Source organism: Egretta garzetta, unplaced genomic scaffold (assembly GCF_000687185.1).
Source record: "Egretta garzetta isolate BGI_Z169 unplaced genomic scaffold, ASM68718v1 scaffold448, whole genome shotgun sequence".
Lineage (NCBI taxonomy): Eukaryota > Metazoa > Chordata > Aves > Pelecaniformes > Ardeidae > Egretta > Egretta garzetta.
Genome location: NW_009260497.1, coordinates 1,827,108 through 1,842,144, shown reverse-complemented (window position 1 = coordinate 1,842,144; position 15,037 = coordinate 1,827,108). Strand labels below are relative to the sequence as shown.

The following is a 15,037-nucleotide window of genomic DNA, read 5'->3' as shown; positions in this document are numbered from 1 at the left end:
TTTTATTCATATTCTTTTGAACTTAAAAGTGTCTAATAAAGTTCCATGTTCTCAGACAGCTGACTTCTGAACATGAGTAAGGTGTTGGCTTTAACCTCTTACAACAAAAATGTAGAGATAACATTGGGTTAGGGGGATTATCATAAAATGGCATTTGCTGTCTTTATGTCTTGTCAATTATTTATTTTAAGGAGAAAAATTATAGGAATGCTCAATGTGTGCATTTCCCCCTTCACTATCTCAAATACCTTTGTATTTATCCCATTTCTACATGCTTTCAGGTCAGTTCATTGCCCTCAAAATTTACAGACCAGGAAATTTCCGTACCTAATCATTCCTAGGAGTTCAGAGAAATTCCTAGAAGACCTGTCTATAAACAAATACAATACAAAGGGCAATTTCCCAGTGATTAGAGAGCTCTGACTTGTGTAATCCATACATCCACTCTAATTGTGCCCAGCTGTGCCATGAGACCAAAAGTATTTCTTCCCTTAACAAACCTGCCAAGACCACTGCAATCCTGGCTCCCTTCCCAAAATTAGGACACAGGTACACAATGGTCTGGCGTGCTTAGGGACCTGGTTTAACAGTGGACAGGTACAGTTGGACTTGATCTTAAAGGACTTTTCCAACTGAATGATTCTATGATACACTTCATAGCAATTCCTCCCAAGCCTTTCACCACGCAGAAGCAGACCTGGGGAACAAGAGGGTGGCAGATGAACCAAAGCCCTTCAAGGGATCCTGGCTACTGGCACCCTCCTTCTCTTTAAAAACCTAACGCCAGCCCAGGATTTCTTGTACTGCAGCAGATCAGATGCTCAGCTCCTGCCTGCATCTCCCATGGAGAAGGAGCACCAGGTGGACTGCAAATTGATTTTTAATGCCAGCACTTCAGATCACACATATGGCAACTGAAATGAAGCTGAACATTGCCCCAGGAGGGCAAGGAGTCAAGCAGCCTGGACAGCCGAGCCTTCGCACGGCAAGGGCATGAGGCTATTAATCCACAGCACAGAAATGAAGGATTGTCACATGGTACTTCCCCTGGAGCATCATTTATGATCTTTGTCTCCTGTGGTTTCTTCCTCAGCATGTTCAGAGAGAAGCAATACAAATTAGGAAGAGAGTCTCTCGGGAATTCTACCAAACTGATCATCCTTATGTAGTGCAAGAGCCAGGAAGGATTTCACTGGGCTAGCTCAGTGGCACCAGTTCAAAAGCACAAGAGGTGGCTTCAGTGTGGATCTCGCTGCTCCCTACGTCCCGGTATTTAATACACCAATAGCACCCAACACCAGTGCTGCCAGTATAACAGATGCAGCTGGTAAAAGAATATCCTAGGACAAGCATGAGCACTTAAGTGTCTCCCAGCTTTTCCTCTTAGCCCTGTCATGCGACCGGATGCGATGTCAGCAGCTCTGTTGGCTCTGGTTTGGACATTTGAAGCACTGAATCACACCTGAGAGGACCAAGTGGTTTTGTGGCCAGAAGCACGAAGGACACAAGCTGTAGCAATAGTGACCTGTGACAACCCTGAGGGGCTAAACAGGGAAGTCAGCCCAGATTTCAGCAGTGGGATCTAATCCAGTGTGGGGAACACGACTCATATTTTACTATTAACTGCTGAGCCAGACGCACAGAGCTCTTGAACGGACGCCAGTGGCAGGGCCACAAGGCAGACCATACACTAGAATGCTCTCCATGAAAAGTGCAGAGACAGAAACAGGGCTTCTACTTCAAGGACTGTGTGGGAACGATCAAAGCAAACCCCCAATCAAAAAGGGGTACAATGAGGTGGTCCAACAACTGTGCCTTGAAGATATTGGAGGGACTGATGCCTTGAGGATCCCAGGAAGTGTTTCCAAAGGTATACTGGAAAACGTGATGGCAAATAAGGGAAAACACAAAGGTGGCAAAAAGTTGAAAGAGATGGATGCCAAAGAACAGGAACCGAGACAGTAACCCAGTCACTCCTCATGCCCAGGCAACTGAGAAACCTGAAGATTTGGGAGCACGCTCCAGTCTTTACACCCTTATGCTGGCAGAAGACAGGGCCTGAAAACAGCCTATAGGTGTTTTTAAGGCAAAAAGCCTCTCGGATCACACGCAATGCATGCCCCAAGGTCATAAAGAAAATGGGGGCAGCGATTCTGAGCAACTAACTAGTTTATCAGTAACATTTTTATAAAACAGACCCAAGAAGAATCATGCTAATGACTAAACCATGAGGCATTTTATTTTCTTCCAAAAATAAATGAAGCATCGTAACCGAAGGAACGCAAGATGTGCATTCATCCCAAGTGATCCAACGATGAGCTCATCAAATCTCAGAATTGCCTCTAATAGCCTATTTCAGGTTAAAGACTTTATATTCATCAGTAGCTCAGTTACCTCATTAGAACTTACTTCATTGACCGACAATTTGTACGCAGCTCTGGGGTATAACCCAGAGGTTGACTGCTTTCTCCTTTTCTTTCACTGCTGGTTCGTTAATAGACCTGTACACGTACTTTGGCGGGGGGAGGCAAGAAGTGTCTCTCCAAATCAAGAACTTAAATTCAAGGCTTCACACATGGTCTTGAATTCTGAGAAGTAACTGTGTTACTTGAATTATATGTTATTTGTAGATATCACAAGCCTAAGCTCATGGATTAACCGCTCCTTCAGGTAGTTTCAGATGTTAAGTTTAGGCAGAACCCTGTATTTCTGTGTTTCCCCTTATCAGGTATGACAGCAGGTGGAGAATGAGCACAGTTGGTGGTCTCAGAGCAATTTGGTTTAGAGAAAGCCAGCAGACACCTCAATCCACATTTTAAGGGCATATTCCAGTCAGAAGATGGTCTCAAACCCTACTTCAGCATTCCTACCATTTACAGAGCACATGCATATCTATCCAACAATTAACAACTACGGAATCTATCGGTGATTGAAGCCATTAGACTATTTTTTTCAGGAAAAAAAAAGAAAACCAACTTCATACAAAAAAATCTATCCATTGGCAAACAGTCAAAGATATTCCAGGTTTTTATTAAAGTTTAAGGGAAGCTTTAATATTTTTCAAGCTTTTGAAAAAAAAAAAAAAAAAGGATAGACAAAACCTAGCAAATGTATTTAAGATGAGGATATTCTGCTTTCCTAAAAACCTTGCTTCCTGGTTCACCTTATGTTTAGAGGTAAACAACTTCACTGACAAGATTATTCACCCAAAATTTGGAAAAAAAACCAAACAACAGTGTATTTTGAAGTAGAGATCAGGTCAGTCGGAGAAAGCTCATTTCTTTGGGCTTAAGACATAACACTGTCTACACGATGACTCTACCCTGTTGAGTACTTACACACAGTTTCTAGCAGCCAGGTCTTTGTGAATGACCTCCCGTCTGGCCAAATAACTCATTCCACAGGCAATCTGAATAGCCATATGTACAAGATCCTGCTGGGAAATTGCCTGCAAGAGCACAGAACAATCATCGCAAAACAGCAAGCCCAGCGCTGGCAAGGTGAATGGATTTGTTGTACTGTAGTGCCCCCTCCCCTCCCCTTCAGCAGCTGATACTTTCTGATAGCTACAGACCCTACCACCTGTATGAAGGCCCCTTATTCTATTTTTCTAAAGTTTAACTTTTTTTTTTTTTTTTTGGACATGCCAGGGGCAAATGTTTCCAGTTTGCAACTGCCTCACAACTTTTCCTTTGCTTAATTGTGAACATAGGCAAAAATGGTCAATATCTTACAATATTGTACAAATATTTTAAGGGTGGGTGTCACGAGGACGGAGCCAGACTCTTCTCAGTGGTGCCCAGTGCCAGGACAAGGGGCAATGGGCACAAACTGAAGCAGAAGAGGTTCCAGTTGAACATGAGGAAGAACTTCTTGACTTGGAGGGTGACCGAGCCCTGGCACAGGCTGCCCGGGGGGGCTGTGGAGTCTCCTTCTTTGGAGATATTCAACCCCCGCCTGGACAATGCCCTGTGCACCCTGCTCTGGGTGAGGCTGCTTGAGCAGGGGGGTTGGACTGGGTGATCCCTGGAGGTCCCTTCTGACCCTTGCCATCCTAGGATTCTGTAATTTTACCCTTCTTACCACCCTTTTTTCACTTTGTTTCCCTGAAAACCAACTCCTTCTCAGGCAGCAGAGCACAAACAGCAGTCAAAATTTGTGTTGCTACCTACTGCTGAAAACTGGTATTGAAGGCTGTTGCTCCATCTAATTTTACAACTTCAGAGTCCCATATACATTAAACCCTTGCACATATTTATATCTTGGGTTTTCTCTTCCATTGCTATAGTGTTTCAGAAACTTCAGCATGTAGGTGGACACACTGAAGTTGCAAGACTGGGGTTAAAATAAACCAAATACTAAGTTAAAACAGTAACAAACTGGCTTCTTCATTAACAGGTTGTTATTAAGATCAATAGCCACGTGTTATTTCAGAAAACTCAAGTTTGCTTCAGGTATTTTTAGAAAAGTTCCATCTTAAAATAAGTATCTAGGACACCAAAAGCCCCGTTTTGGGGCAGTTAAGTACAGTCATACCTAGTTACTAAGAGGCAGCTCCTGTTTGACATAATACAGATTAAAAATACCGTTTCTGCTTAAATTCTTGGAAAGGGATATAGCTGCGTTGCATGGGTGTTTAACACTCAGATTAAGCAGCAAAACAAGTAAAATCAGAGCCGAAAGATGCCAGCAGCTTATCATGACTTGTAAATTAACAGAGGTAGGTGGCCCTTGCCATTTGAAATCCGGCACATAACAGGGACAAATGCCGACCTCTGGAAACAGGATTTCATTAGGCTAAAGACAGGAGCCAAACCAAGGTGGAGCTGAAGATAAGATAACCCCAAGAGGGATAGTTTTACTACATATACGCATCTATCACTAAACACTTACTCAGTTTTTTAAGAATATGCAAAACATGTTCTCATCTAGGAATATATTCTTTCTCACTTGTCATGAAATATATGCGACAGGTTCCATTGAACCAGTAAAGTTATGAATGCTAAAAAGCACCCACAGCAGTAAAAAAAAAAAAAAAAAAATCAGATTGCTTCTTTTAGTTAAATCCAGTTATTTTACTTAATAGCAAATCTACAGCAGCATCTTAAAAGTTTAACAGAAGTGCTTTATGCTTACTATAAAATAATTTAGAACCACTGTAATTAAAGGGATGGTCTACTAATTGTACCAAAAATAAGATCAGTAAATCTGAAGTTTCTCCGTACCCAATTTTCCCTTGTATTCTAACTTAAATCCACACTCATCTGCCATATTTTTTAAGATGCACTGATATACCAGCTACTACCCTAACCAGCGTTTAACTCTGCTTCACACCCTCTGAACACCTGTGATAAACCCAGCCAAGAATATTTTCCTTATATGAATCAAGACAAACACTTGCGGGGGAACCTGCCTGCCACTTCTCTCACTGTCACAACAGAGCAGGTGAATACCACAACTATTTCTTTTAAGGCATATACCCAGATGACAAACCCAAGTCTAAGTTTAATGGGCAAGAAGCCACAGATTTCTGACTGTACCTGAGGATTGTTGGCCTCCACCAGCTTGCACTGTCGCAAGAACAGTTTAAGGTTCCCCCAGTTCATGTATGGCAGCAGCACCATTGGTTTCTCTCCCTCTTCTATACAGACATGAGTGATAGGTAGCAGATTCCTGGAAGACATGGAGAGGAATCCCTAATTTTATGAACCTGAAATTTGATAAAAGTCGTCTTGATCGCTAAACAAAGTAAGCGAAAGTAATACAATGCTGAAGAAAAGCAATAATCTTGCTTTACTAATTGCAGAGCACAAGATCTCCAAATAACTGAAGCCCTAGACATTTAAAAAAATAATATTTATATTTGAGTACTTTCCCATTAGAAGAACCCTCCACATTTCTTCACTCAGTCCAAAAGGGCTGAAATAAACTTCTGTGAATACAAATTATATTTTATATTAAGACGCAATCTATCTTCAACTTGGAATGTATCATTCTAAATGCAAGCATAGATATAAAATATATAGCTCCATTACAGAGTGGTTTAAAAAAAAAAAAAAAGTCAAAACATCATATTTAATTCACTTCAAAACGACAGATTGGAAATTTTTACTTTTGCATCGACTAAACGTTAAATTGCACTCTAAATGCAGGAGTACCTCAGGAATTCGAGCCTCCTTAGGGCTCAGACTACCCCCATGCTGCATGGCTTCACCTCCTTTCTACAGTATCAACATACAAATTTGCAGAAACCTGAAACAAACTGTCTATAGGTTTAAATTTTTAAACCCCTGTATGTTCTTCCATTGAAAACATATTCAGAAATCTTCAAGGAGTTATAATGATTTTTAGAAGGGAACTTTGAAATTTCCTGTTCTTACTTGAAGCAGTCTGATAGTCAATCACACCCATGAGCTCTATGTACCCACGTAGCTCTGCCTTCGATAAAGATCAAGGTCCCAGCCTTACAGGCACCATACAGAAGAAAAGCTTTTGGGACTATTTAAAGAGTTTGACTTATAAAAGGGAGGATAACAACTGATTTTCAATGATGAGAGGGAAGGCATTTCATTTTGTTTGAATTTTAAGTACATTTGCCAGAACCTGCTGCTACTTTTATTTTCATAATCCTGTATTTTAGACAAGGTCTTAACTATAATAATTCTTAGAAAAGCAGCTTTTAAATGCACCATAGGGCTAATAATGCTGCTTGAACTATTCTCATTTCCTTCACATTACCAGCAAAATCATCAATTACTGGTCTAGGGACTTGACAATGTGCATAGGTTTCTTCTTAGCTCCATCTTTGCTGGTAATGAAGAGCTTTAAGGCCAGTTTCAGCCTTTAATCCAAGCTGCAAAACTCCCACTAATTCAAGCTCTTTGGGGGCATTGATTTAAAGACTTAATCCATCCCTCCAGAAGATCATGCCAGTAATTCTTAAGGAATTAATCCCAACAGAGGTGCTGCGATGTCATACCAGGACAACAGTATGCAAAACCGATAAAATGCATTTCCTTGTCTCCACATGGGAGGGTACCTAATCCTGGTACTTGTCTGTGCCATGCAGAAAATTGGGAATATAAACCAGACTAGTAAATTAGCTAAATTGATAATCAACCTGCACGCACACTTACTCTCATCATCACTAAGATCCCAGCACGTGTAACAACTAGCCCGTGTAAGCACAAACCAACCACATGCCAACAGCACCTTTTTCAGTAATAATAAAGAATATATAAAAGGAATATTTCATATTTCCCTGCAAGGCTTGGAATACCAAACCAAAGGCTTTCCCTATCTTCCCACATGCTGCTATTATTCAATTTTACTGACTGCGCAGCTGGAAAAAAGCTTGTAAGCACCCTTTGCAACAAGAAGCATATCAGGCGTTTCGTATATTAAAAGTGACACAGAAAAAGTTTCAGTTCTTTACGGCTCAAAAAAGTTTCAAACGTAAAAAATGTTGCTGAGTTCTGAAAAAATCATTTCCTCTCCCCCTAGGGAGCTTTAAACACAAGTATTTTCAGCTCAGGCAGATACAGGTTTGTTTATAAATACTGCTTAGCTTACCTGTGATGAAGTCCTCTGAGTTTACAGCTTTCCGTCAGCATCATCGTCACCTGCACCTCTGAGGCTTGGTCTGATAAAAAAAAAAAAAAAAGGAACCAGAGAAATAACTTGGGAAACAAGTCAACACATTAATTAACACTTGGTCCAGATTCGCAAGTCAGTCAAGGCCATTTGGGCACAAACAGAACTTGCTTGCCTGCTTTTTTTAAAATGGAATTTAAAAAACCCCGAAGGAGTAAGCCAAGTTTGAGGGCACATTTCTGCTTAAACAAACGGGGTGAAGCTGAAAAAGGAAATAAAACACACTCCAAGCGCTGACAGATTGTACTTTTGCCACTTCCTGACAGCTTCTGGGCAGGCATGAGCTGCCTGCACAGGTCGCATCCTGCGCATGGGGCCGGCGCTGCTGGAAGAAGGGGAGCATGCTGCGTGTTCCCCAAAAGCAGAGAGAAGAGTGCTTGATGACCAATATGGGCTCCTGCAGATTACCTCCACACTGATGGAGGCCATTTATTTCTAGATTTACTGCTCTCTACTTGAAACACTCTACTCTGGGAAACCTTAGAAATGTTTGCTGTTCTCTTCACCACCTTTCCAAAAAAAAAAAAAAAATCACTGCTGCCAGCTAAAATCCAAGTGCCTGTGGTAACGCCAGTAACACACAGCAATCAGAACATCTACTGGGCAGAAGCAGAAGTGTTGCCTGTAACCCCTTCCCCACAAATAGTTTTGTGTTTGGTTCCCCCCACCCCTTGGTGGCAAGAAGCAACAGGGAAGCTTAAAGCGATGTAAATCAGAGCTCTCGCAATCCCACCCTCCTCATACCTGGGTGCATTTTCTGTCCCTCCTTCATGCTAGAACTAGTACCGGTGTGCCTAGGCAACAAGCTAGCACAGGAGCGAGCCCAGCAAAGGCCAAGCAGTTTTCCTTGCTGCATGAAGATGATTTTACATATTACAGATGAGTCAAGCCAACATTATTTTACTGCCCTGGGAAGACATGGAGAGAACTCATCTGCTCTTTTCCCTTCTTCATGGTCTTACCCTCCTCCCTGTCCCAGCTCTCACACCCTTTCCTAACTGAACTCTAAACCTGCAAAAGAAAACATGACTTTTGACTGGGTTCAGAGTGATGAACATGGTCAGTGCAGATGAGCACAAGGTGGGGAAAGAAAACACAGAGCCCAGAGGGAGAGCATGGCCTCCCCCTCATGGCAACGGCAAGCTAAATAGGATCACAGAATACTTTGGGTTGGAAGGGACCTCCAGAGGTCACCCAGTCCAACCCCCCTGCAGGGAGCAGGGACACCTTTAACCAGTCCAGGTTGCTCACAGCCCCATCCAACCTGGCCTTGAATATTTCCAGGGATGGGGCCTCCACCACCTCTCTGGACAACCTGTGCCAAGGTTTCACCACCCTCATTGTAAAGAATTTCTTCCTTAGATCCAGTCTAAAACTACCCTGGTTTAGTTTAAAACCATCACCCCTTGTCCTGTCACAGCCAGCCCTACTAAAAAGATTTTCCCCGTCTTTCCTGTGGGCCCCTTTAAGCACTGAACATCCGCAATCAGGTCCCCCCACAGCCTCCTCTTCTCCAGGTTGAACAACCCCAACTCTCTCAGCCTGCCCTCAGCCTGCTCCAGCCCTCGGATCATTTTTGTGGTCTCCTCTGGCCCCGCTCCAACAGGTCCATGTCCTTGTGCTGAGGGCTCCAGAGCTGGACACAGGGTTCCAGGTGAGGTCTCACCAGAGCAGAGTAGAGGGGGAGAATCAACGCTGGCCATGCTTCTTTCGACACAGCCCAGGGTAGGGTTGGGCCTTCTGGGCTGCCAGTGCACATTGCCGGCTCATGTCCAGCTTTTCATCCATCAGTACCCCCAAGTCTCTCTTGGCAGGGCTGCTCTCCATCCCTTCACCCCCCAGCCTGTATGGATACTGGGTGTTACCCTGACCCAGGTGCAGGACCTTGCACTTGGCCTTGTTGAACCTCATGAGGTTCACACAGGCCCACCTCTCCAACTTGTCCAGGTAGACAAATAGATTGGCTCTAACCACAACACATGAACTGGCATTTGGCTTTCCAGACCTGCTGGAAGTGGTCTGGAAAGACAACTTCAGGCACAGCACGGCTCCTGGCTAAGAAGGGTTCGTCAAAAGAGGAATCGTGCAACGCCAGAACCTGTAAGCCACAAAACACCAGCTGGATTGAGAAAGTTCCCCTAAGACAGGGAAAGGAATGATATCCCAAGTGGAACTACTTCAAAGGCTGCTTTACCACCTCGGCTCAGGAGAGATTAAAAAGAAGGCATGCAGGCACTAAAAAAAGGAGATCAGGAAACGGAGGTTATAAATGCAGATACAGCCAGAGGCGCTGAACCCTGAGCAGGCTTGGAAACCCCAAAGGGGCATCACTGCCTAGACCCCAGGCAGTCTGGCAGGACCAAGACCACCCAAGTCCAAAACTCAATGCTCTAGCGAAGTCCAGACTCAGAGGTGCCATTATATTAGCGACAATTATGGCTGCGGTTTATTATGGGACGCATAAAACCGGTGCAGTTCCTTGTATTTGACAAGTACATATGGGGGAGGGTATGAACAGGTTCTTGCTGTGCAGGAGGCCTCACCTGGCCATGCTTAAGTGGCTCCAGTTTGAGCTCCAATGCACAGAAGCATGAAAAATAGGTCATACCCACTGTGCAGCAACAGCACTTGAAGCATTTTGTATGCAACACATTTGACATGTAGGAGACAAGACTTCAAAGGTTTGTAAGCAGACAGAAAAACCCCAAGATACTACATTAAAATGAAGGCATGAGTGGCTGAATTATCCAAGTGTTATGAAGGGCAAGAAGCATTAAAAATAGAGGCGTAAAAGCGTGTATGGTAAGAAGTTAGAGGAACTGTCGGCAGGCTACTAGTACATAGCTTCAGGTTTAAAGGCAGTAATTACTAGAACTCAAAGACCACAACCTCTTCATCCCAGCATACAACGAAGAAGAACGAGATTGCTAGGTGTGAGCTTAAGGTGATTAACGCGCTTATACACTCCTTAGCCCTGTACTTGCTTAACTGGTTTGCTTTTAATTACAAGATCCACCACGCAAGAATTCGAAGCTCTAAATCAGAGATTATTTAAGACCAGCTTTATAAACAAAAATAAAAAAAAATATCTACAGAACAAGTTCATCTGGTTTGGACAATGCACCTATTCATCTCCTCGTGCTAACGATGTAAGAGACTACACTATTCTGTTGATGCCTTTCCCTTTCCATCACGCAGGGTGTTTTTCAGCAGGTCACTGTTAGGTTTCACTATTTTCTTCCAGCTCGGAGACACCTCGCTATCCTCGCTGAGCACCCAAAAAGGACAATTGACTCCCATTCAAGTATATACGGAAATCTAAATCTTATCTGGTGAAACAGTCCCAGCATCCGTATTGTGTTTTCTTATCAATATTATTTCCTTGTTTTCTGTATGGAAAAAAAAACTTACACAACACCAACAAATTCAAGACACTCAGAATGAACAATAGCAGTACAAGGCTAATCCTCCCCTAGCTTAGCCAGGTGCCAATTTAGAGCAACCACACCATTTGATTATTGTGGGTTTGTACTAGGCGTTAATTCAAAACAGAAATAAATCACCACTTCTGAGCCGTTCTAGTCAAAAGGGGGTAAAACAATACCAAAATAATGTTACTGCAACAGTCTGCATTGCAGTTAGACTTCCTTTTTAAGGCCATTTTCTTTAGTTACACAACAAAAAGTTGTACATTTAAACAAACTCTGTCACGTTTAGTAGATTATAACCCCTTTTGAGCATCCAACAGACAGGTCTTCATGGATGAGGAAGAAGGTTATTTTGGTAACGATATGTTTTGTTGTGGAGAACCAGGTGAATCTGACCATCCTGCACTGAAAACCCTTAAAAGCCTCAACCTTGTTTAGCCTAGAGAAGAGAAGGCTGAGAGGGGATCTCATCAACACATACAAATATCTGAAGGGTGGATGTCACGAGGACAGAGCCAGACTCTTCTCAGTGGTGCCCAGCACCAGGACAAGGGGCAATGGGCACAAACTGAAGCAGAAGAGGTTCCAGTTGAACGCGAGGAAGAACTTCTTGACTTGAAGGGTGACCGAGCCCTGGCACAGGCTGCCCATGGGAGCTGTGGAGTCTCCTTCTCTGGAGATATTCAACCCCCACCTGGACGATGTCCTGTGCACCCTGCTCTGGGTGAGCTTGCTTGAGCAGGGGGGTGGGACTGGATGATCCCCAGAGGGCCCTTCCAACCCTTGTGATTCCACAGCATTTCTGGCTTTGATGCAAGAAACACGCAGTCCCAGAGCAAAGCCAGAGACAGCCGTGCTCCAGCAATTCCGGCTTGGCGGTATGTTTTTATGAGGACACGCTCCAGTGAATCCTATAGATCTCATTTTCCTGCCTGGGCCAAAGTGTAACTCTGCACCAGAACCATATATCAAATCTCTAAGCATTACATGTAAGCACACACACATGGGCATTTTATTCACAGAATTGTTTGCGTAGCCACACAAAGTGAGACCTGGGGTATGATCTTGTCAAACACACAAAAATGCCCACGGGCTTTTTGCAGCTAGTTTTTTCTGTACTGGATCTGTGAAGTCATTTCATATGAACACAGCCATACATGCAGCTAAAGAGGGGGAAAGCCTCCCACAGAGCCAGAAACCTCTTAATTTAGAATAGCAACTTAAAATCAGGACAGAGAAAGCCACAGTCTCCCATATATTAAATCTGTGCATCAGGAAACAGCCCCAGGTTTAAGTCAAGCACTCCAGGGCAAGGCAACAAGGGCTTCTTGCATAACTTCTTCAAAGCCCTAAAGAAAGCTCAGCTTCCCTCTGAAATATTAATGCTATTTGTGATTAAGAATACATCAGCACTCAACATTTCACGCAGCTGCAGACTGATGACCTGGTGTAGCCAGGTTGGTGGTTCTTAGCCCCAAAACAGCGTGTCTATTTTCACAAGGCTATCGCATACTAACAGCTGACTAACTGAACAGCAAAGGCTTCAGGTCATACAAGTTAAGAGAGAGATTTAATACCCAGGAGTAATTAGAGATGTTCACTAAGGACCAAAAAGGTCCAACTTCCAGAAGGCGCTTAAAAACAAGACTATTTGAGATAGACGTAAATGTATTCCAGAAGTAGGAAGATGCTTTTCAACCACTGGTTTTACCCTTTCTGTGCCAAAAGCCTGGCTGTGAAAGTCTACCTGAAGGCACAGAGCAAGAACAAGGTAGGATTTCAAGTAGCTCTGATACAGCTGCAAGTTTATCTCATGATATTACATTATTTGTGTACAGCCAGGCACAATGGGGCTCTTGGCACTGCTATTTTTATATAAGAGGGTAATCTCTCCACCCAATTCTGGCAAGCGCGATATGTGCCAAGGCCCTTCCTGGTTCATGGGGAGAAAGCACCTATTTGATTTTTGCTGACTTCTGAAAGGCCACCTGCAAAACTGCATTTTAAATCGTTGTTTACAGTCACTCATCACTCACACAAATCATTGTGACACGCACGTGAAAAGAATCTCTGGCGAGTTTTGCAATGACACTAAGGCAGCGATTTCCTTGCTTGCAAGACCAGGCGCTCCTAACTACAGAGCATCGTGCTCTACGCTCACTAGGTGGTAGTATATTGGAAAAGAGTCACCCCACGCCTCAAATTACTTACCAGAGATGAAAAGCAGCAATTACCTCGGTATCGCAGTGCATTACCTGATTAGCTGGATGGCTTTCAAGAGTAACATTTTAAGTCAGACCTCCTAGAATCTCAACATAGCAAAGCAGAGTATTACAACTTAAAGACTCAGGAGCGTAGCACGGTCCCTGAAATCTGCCTCTTCAGACAGAAGACAAAGCAGAATCTTAAAAGCAAGATAACCAAAGGTTTCAAAATTGAAGTCAGTCATTCCAGAGCCCTTCCGTAGCCTGCTATGGGCAGTCACAAAGCAATTTCTTTCAGCACTCCTATCGGAAGCAGCTCCGCAAACACTATAGCTATGAAGTCTAAGACTTCTGATAACCACATTTCCTGGCAGCAATGTTTAAAAAGATGTTTTACCTGAAGCTTCTCTCACCTTCAGAGCATGTGTAATGTCTTGTTCCCGTGCAAACTTCCTTCCATATCACACTGCACGCTAATATTCCCCAACGTCAGAACACTTATACAATCCATTTTCTATAGGGCTACCTGTTTTCACAAAGCTTGTATTACCCTTAATATCTTTCAAACCTGCGGACTTTGCCAAATATACTGTGACAAAGTCCAGCAAGCTCAGTTATTGAAGTGTGAAAAGTATACAAACAGGCACAACGCTCACAGGCTCTGTGCCCATAGGAATTGAGAAGGCAGTACTGGAGCTGGCCTAAATGTTCAGCTTCACCTAAGAAATGCTCCTAGTATCAACACATCCTTTTTAATTACTGCTGCTCCTGCAGAGTAGTTCACTATGTAAAAGTTCTCCCAAGGCAAAATTTAATGCCAGCTCAAAGAGAACACATGCCTGAATATTGCTTTAACCCTTCTACACAAGTCTTTGCCAGGTTGTTTTTGGGGTTTTTTTGTTTGGTTTTTTTTTTGAAGATATTCAGCACGCCAAGACTATCCCAAGTCCACATCTGTTGTACGTGACATTATTAATGCTGCTAGTAGACATTTTCAGAAGTTCCACTCAACAGAAGAATGAACTACTCAAAGAATGCAAGTAGGTAGGATCCAAACTGCTTTTCTACACGTAGAAGGGGAAGCATATACAGAAAGATATTTATGCTTTAAAATTTCAAGAGGCCCTAACAGACCATGACAAGTTACCATGGAAGCCAGTAGCACATCTGATAGCTTTCTGCCTACCATGGAAAAAAAAATCTCCTTGCTCCTTTCCAGCTACACTATTGCATGCACCAGTCTAGACAGCAAGAGAAGCATTTTGAGTAATGGTTATGCTTTCATGGTTATATTTGGGGCTCGTGGCTTGGACAGGCAGAATCTTTACTGGGTAAAAAACTGGCGGGATGGCCGAGCCCAGAGCATTGTGGTCAACAGAGTTAAATCCAGCTGGTGGCCGGTCACAAGCAGTGTCCCCCAGGGCTCAGTGCTGGGGCCAGCTCTGTTTAACATCTTCATCAATGATCTGGACGAGGGGATGGAGGGCACCCTCAGTCAGTTTACAGATGGCACCGAGCTGGGTGGGAATGTGGATCTGCTGGGGGGGAGGAGGGCTCTGCAGAGGGACCTGGCCAGGCTGGAGCCATGGGCCCAGGCCAATTGGGTAAGGGTCAACAGGGCCAAGGGCCAGGTTCTGCCCTGGGGTCACAACAACCCCAAGCAATGCTACAGGTGTCGGGAAGAGGGGCTGGAATGCTGCCCAGCGGAAAAGGACATGGGGGGGTTGGTCAACAGGCGGCTAAATAGGAGCC

The 15,037-nt window shown here is 43.6% G+C and overlaps 1 protein-coding gene across 3 annotated transcripts in view; it reads right to left on the bottom strand.

Annotated features, from left to right (window-relative positions):
* The window catches only part of RYK (receptor like tyrosine kinase), a 51,903-nt gene that overhangs the window by 6,958 nt on the left and 29,908 nt on the right, over positions 1–15,037 (bottom strand). For all 3 annotated transcript variants that reach the window (XM_035900039.1, XM_035900040.1, XM_035900038.1), the window contains 3 exons: positions 7,573–7,642; positions 5,541–5,673; positions 3,339–3,448 (listed from right to left, as the gene is read on the bottom strand). In XM_035900039.1, coding sequence (XP_035755932.1) covers positions 3,339–3,448; positions 5,541–5,673; positions 7,573–7,642 — 313 coding nt within the window. The remainder of the gene's footprint in view (positions 1–3,338; positions 3,449–5,540; positions 5,674–7,572; positions 7,643–15,037) is intronic.